The following is a 4,509-nucleotide window of genomic DNA, read 5'->3' on the forward strand; positions in this document are numbered from 1 at the left end:
CTTATGTTATACAAATTATGGTTCCTTAAAAAGTATTGCTAAAGTTAAAGTAACGTTTTTTACTATTTAACAACATTTTTTAATTTAAAAAATAAAAAAAAGTTACTAAAATATAAAAAAAAAATAATTTTAATTTTAACAACACTTGTATAGTGACTGTAATCATAGGCATAATAGACTCTACCTAGTTAAAATTATGGTTATATCTTCTTACTATTTGACCGCACTTTTTAATTTGATCACACTTTTTACTTTCTTTTTTTTCAAATTTAAAAATATTGGCATATGTTTAGAATAGTAAAGAAGTGTGGTTTTAATTTTAGTTAATTTTTTTAAGTGTTTTTAAAATTTCATAATTATATCAAAATTCAACTAAAGCACAGCAGAACTGCAGACGAACACATTAAACATAACAATGATACTACTTGCTTGTATAATTACCAAAAAGCATACAAAAAGAGGTCGTATGGAACTGTTACAATTTTCTCAGCAATCATATGAATTACAAGAGTTGGATTCTCTAACTGAACCTTTTTAAGAATTCAAGCATCTCCCACAAGGCACAGACTGGGAGTACCAATAAAGGAGAACTTCTTGAAGGTATTGTCATCCTTTTTGGGACTAGCAGCTGGAGAATCCAGCAATGGCATGTTAGTCCACCGCTCCTCGAAGTTCGCAACACAGTGCTTTCCGGAAACTTCGGGGACAAAACTCGGCCTTATTTCTCGAGCTTCCAGCTTCTTCCAGTTGACTGATTTAAACCATTTGTGGCTTTTTATCTCCTCGCTGCCTCTGTCCCCGCTGCCGAGGCGCTTCCTGGCATCTTTCTGCAACAGCTGTAGAGGGAAACTTCATTAAACTGCTGCTGTCCAATATATGACAGTTGCAGAGACAAGAAATACAACAAAAGAGTGAAATACCAAAATTATCTAAGAAAGATCATGTTGCTGACAAAATGACCAAGTGAAGGATGAAAATTCACCTAGTATACACAAAAGGCTTGGTTTGTTTCACAATCTACTAAGGAAAGGTGGTAATTTTGTTGGTGACATGATCTTTCATGGTAATATTGGTACTTCTCTCTAAAAGATTTGGTTCTTTAAGGGAATTTTCAGTAGCATAAAAGCAGTGGATTTTTCAGACCATTAGGAAAAAACAAGATTTTTGCATGAGTACAATAAGCAAAGCATGTGCCTAGACAGCTAACTACAAGAGAGTGAGGGTGAAAATTTTGTACCCCTTTTAGCAGTGAATGTGCTTCGCTTGACAAGAAAGCCGGGAGCTTCAGTTTGTCTTTTATTATCTTCTGCTGAATCTTCTGTCTATTTCCACCCGTAAAAGGAGGCTGCAATTAAACAATAAGATTTAGTTGAGGGAATCTATAATGCAAGTTACAGCAACTTATGAAAAGATCAACAAATAAGTGTATAGGCAATAAACAATTAATAAATCTAGGTGATTCAAGATTTGGACCTGTTTAGAACTGAATCCCACCAAATTATAGAGGCAAATCTTTGCAGACCAAGAAATTACAATGAATAGTTAAGAAAATTGCTACTAGAGGACATCCTTTAGTTTTGGCTGAGATTTTGCACACTATTTTCACAAAGCACTACATAATCTAACCAAAGAAATAAGGCCCAATAAATTGATATTACTCATAAGTCATATCAACTGATAATGATTGCTTAAAATCAGGATATGCTATTATTCATATCAATAAAACATTATTTGAGATAGACTTCTTAAGTTATAAGGCTGATTGTTACTGTAGACCATTATCTAGCAAATAGAAATCATTCGCCATAATCTTAGATGAACTCAGTTGGATGTAGTAGATATCATCAACCAGTTTTCCTTGTTCACATAAAATTTCATATTAATTTCTATTACTTGATGCAGAAACAAATAAAAATCCAGGCTTAGCATGAAAACTTCTAATTTCCCAAGTCATCAATTCAAAGTAATTATTTTCGCCAAGATTGAAAATAGTGTACTTCCTCTAACATAATCATCAAGTTAGTAAATCAAGTTCGAAGAAATTCAAGCTCTATCTTAAGCAGCATATTCTGAAAGGAACAAGACTAATTGATATGGAAAATAAAAATAATTAGGTAACCCCTATTTCTTACTAATAGATGATGCAAACACACCAAGGATACTAACTTTCCCTGTAAGCATTTCAAATAGCAAAATCCCCACACTCCACCAATCTGCTGCCTTATCATGACCCTTCCCTATAAAGATTTCAGGAGCTATGTACTCTAAAGTTCCGCACATAGAATTTGACCTTGCGCTCTCAGTGAATTCCTTAGCCAGGCCAAAATCCGTTAACACTAGCTGGTAAAAAGCACAGGACCAAAGTCATAATACAGCAAGACATGAATCAAATACAATTCTTAACTCCCTTGTGAAACAAAGAAGTGTGAAAATCCTACTGCAAAATTACAGACAGATATGGTCATGGGATCTTACATGACCATCTGCATCGAGAAGAATATTTTCAGGTTTAAGATCCCTGTGCATTATACCATTTGCATGAAGATGAGAAACAGCACAAACAATCTCTCCAGCATAGAAGCGTGCCAAATCCTCCCTGAAAGAAGTTGCATCTTGTGTAAGATATATTAGCATTTCATAGTGTAGTCACAAAATATAGCTTGCCACGCACCTGAATAGACCTTGGCGATAGAGATGAAAGAAAACATGACCACCATTGACAAAATCAAGCACCAAGTATAGCCTATATTTTGTCTGCAAATCCCAAATAGGTTGTAAGCTTGTAATTATGTAAATATGAAAGTATTGTACAATTTATGTAGCTTTCACATATAATGAAAAGTGTTAAGACCCAGATAATATGAAACACAAGATATGGCAAATAACTTCATTTAGGCAAAAGAATTACTTGGAATGAGTATCTGAGCCGCACAATAAAAGGGTGTACCACCTTTGTCAATATATCTCTTTCAGATTTTATATATTCTGCATGATTTTTTTGCACAATCTTATCCTTGTGCATCACCTTCATCGCATATATTTCCGAAGTACCGGTCCTCCTTACCTGGTACACCTTACCAAAAGCACCTTGACCAACAACCTTCAAAACTTCAAAATCCTCAACTCCAATACTCTGATAATTCATGCAACAATCATTAGATTCTAAATTATTTTCCTTTACAGCATCATCATTAACTGAATACTCAAGTTCTTCCTTTGCTTCTCTATACTCCTTCTCTGCAAAAAGTTCCAACGCATCACCTGTCTCGTGTAAAGTGAGTTTGCTACGCACTGAGGATGGATCAATATATGCTCCACTTGAATGTAAAGAATGTGAGCGGATATGAATGACAGAAGGATAATCATTGCAAACCTTTCCACTTGAACTTGTTGCAACTACCAAATTCCCAATTGAAGCTTCAATGGGAGTAGGACCAAACACATCAGAAAATGAATCCACATAATCAGATTCACAAGTAAATAGATCAGGTGGTCCATTTGGTAGTTTCAATTCCAAATGGTTCACGAATGGCTTGTGTCGAGCGAAAACCATGGCTTATCGACAATTGAAGATCACAAATGCAAGAACAAGATGAGATTCCAACAACTGAAGTTAAAAATTGGAAAAATAATGAACATATAATTTAGGAGCTGCTAGAGAACTTGGTAGCAAGCAAACCAAAATCCAGAAAAAGAAATTGTTGTTGCTTCCCGGTTCACAGGAAACAGCAGATGCAGCAAAATTTCCCAAATACATGAAGATTAGGTTTTCTGTGCTGCAAATTCAAGAAATTAGAACAGTTATTTTCAGTTTGCATTAAACAGAAAGCGCAGAACAGCATGGATTACAAATATACACTTGAAATTAGAGAATCCAACTAGAAATTTAAACACATAACTACATAAGAGAGTAGTTAATTTCTCAATTAGAAGTAAGTAGTTTCAAATTATGCACAACCGAGACAAGTTTAACATTCAAAGTTCTCTTTGTTCATGATTCATGAAGTGGAAAACATGCCACCAAATCATAACAAATAAAGGAAGACATATAGTAAATAAAATAAAATAAAATAAAGGCGCAATATTACAAACATAGAAGAAGCTTTACAAAGAGGAGCTGATGGTTCACTTACATAGATTGAGGAGAATGGAAGCTACAATGGCAGAAAACCGTTAATAAACGAAGATATAAAATTGGCGGTTTTTTTTAATTAGAAATAAATATTAAAAAGAAAGTTTCAGTTTTGGAATTTGGCATTTGCCAACACGTTTTGTTTCGCCGCTTCCGTGAACAACGAATATTTTGTCGTCTTATTATTCCCTATCACATCAATGATTAATCGTTTTTTATGTTTAAATTTTTTATGGAATTTAAAGTTTTGCTCGGACCCTTTGATCTCACTCATTATAATGGTTGAAAAGAGTGATTGGGATAAGCAGACTATGCATTGTATCGTTGTCATCCTGAAGTACTGGAGATCCACCCCTGTGGTATCAGAGAGCCTCAGG

General features: G+C 34.4%; 1 protein-coding gene across 3 annotated transcripts; it reads right to left on the minus strand.

Moving 5' to 3' along the window:
* Positions 1 to 410: 410 nt before the first annotated feature.
* On the minus strand, positions 411 to 4,287 carry LOC107609828 (serine/threonine-protein kinase AtPK2/AtPK19). Of its 3 annotated transcripts, none has more exons than XM_016311866.3 (7): positions 4,134 to 4,287; positions 2,909 to 3,776; positions 2,672 to 2,754; positions 2,476 to 2,596; positions 2,167 to 2,340; positions 1,238 to 1,345; positions 411 to 836 (listed from the first exon to the last, which is right to left on the minus strand). In XM_016311866.3, exons 2-7 carry the CDS (start codon positions 3,551 to 3,553, stop codon positions 543 to 545), a joined length of 1,425 nt encoding a protein of 474 aa, XP_016167352.1. In that variant the 5' UTR covers positions 3,554 to 3,776; positions 4,134 to 4,287; the 3' UTR covers positions 411 to 542. The 3 variants fall into 3 exon arrangements, with proteins under 3 accessions (XP_016167352.1, XP_016167354.1, XP_016167353.1); XM_016311868.3 differs by having other exon boundaries at positions 4,109 to 4,140; XM_016311867.3 differs by lacking the exon at positions 4,134 to 4,287 and adding an exon at positions 4,089 to 4,133.
* Between the last annotated feature and the right edge of the window lie 222 nt (positions 4,288 to 4,509).

This window comes from Arachis ipaensis, chromosome B7 (genome assembly GCF_059453495.1).
Source record: "Arachis ipaensis isolate K30076 ecotype BB chromosome B7, ASM5945349v1, whole genome shotgun sequence".
NCBI lineage: Eukaryota > Viridiplantae > Streptophyta > Magnoliopsida > Fabales > Fabaceae > Arachis > Arachis ipaensis.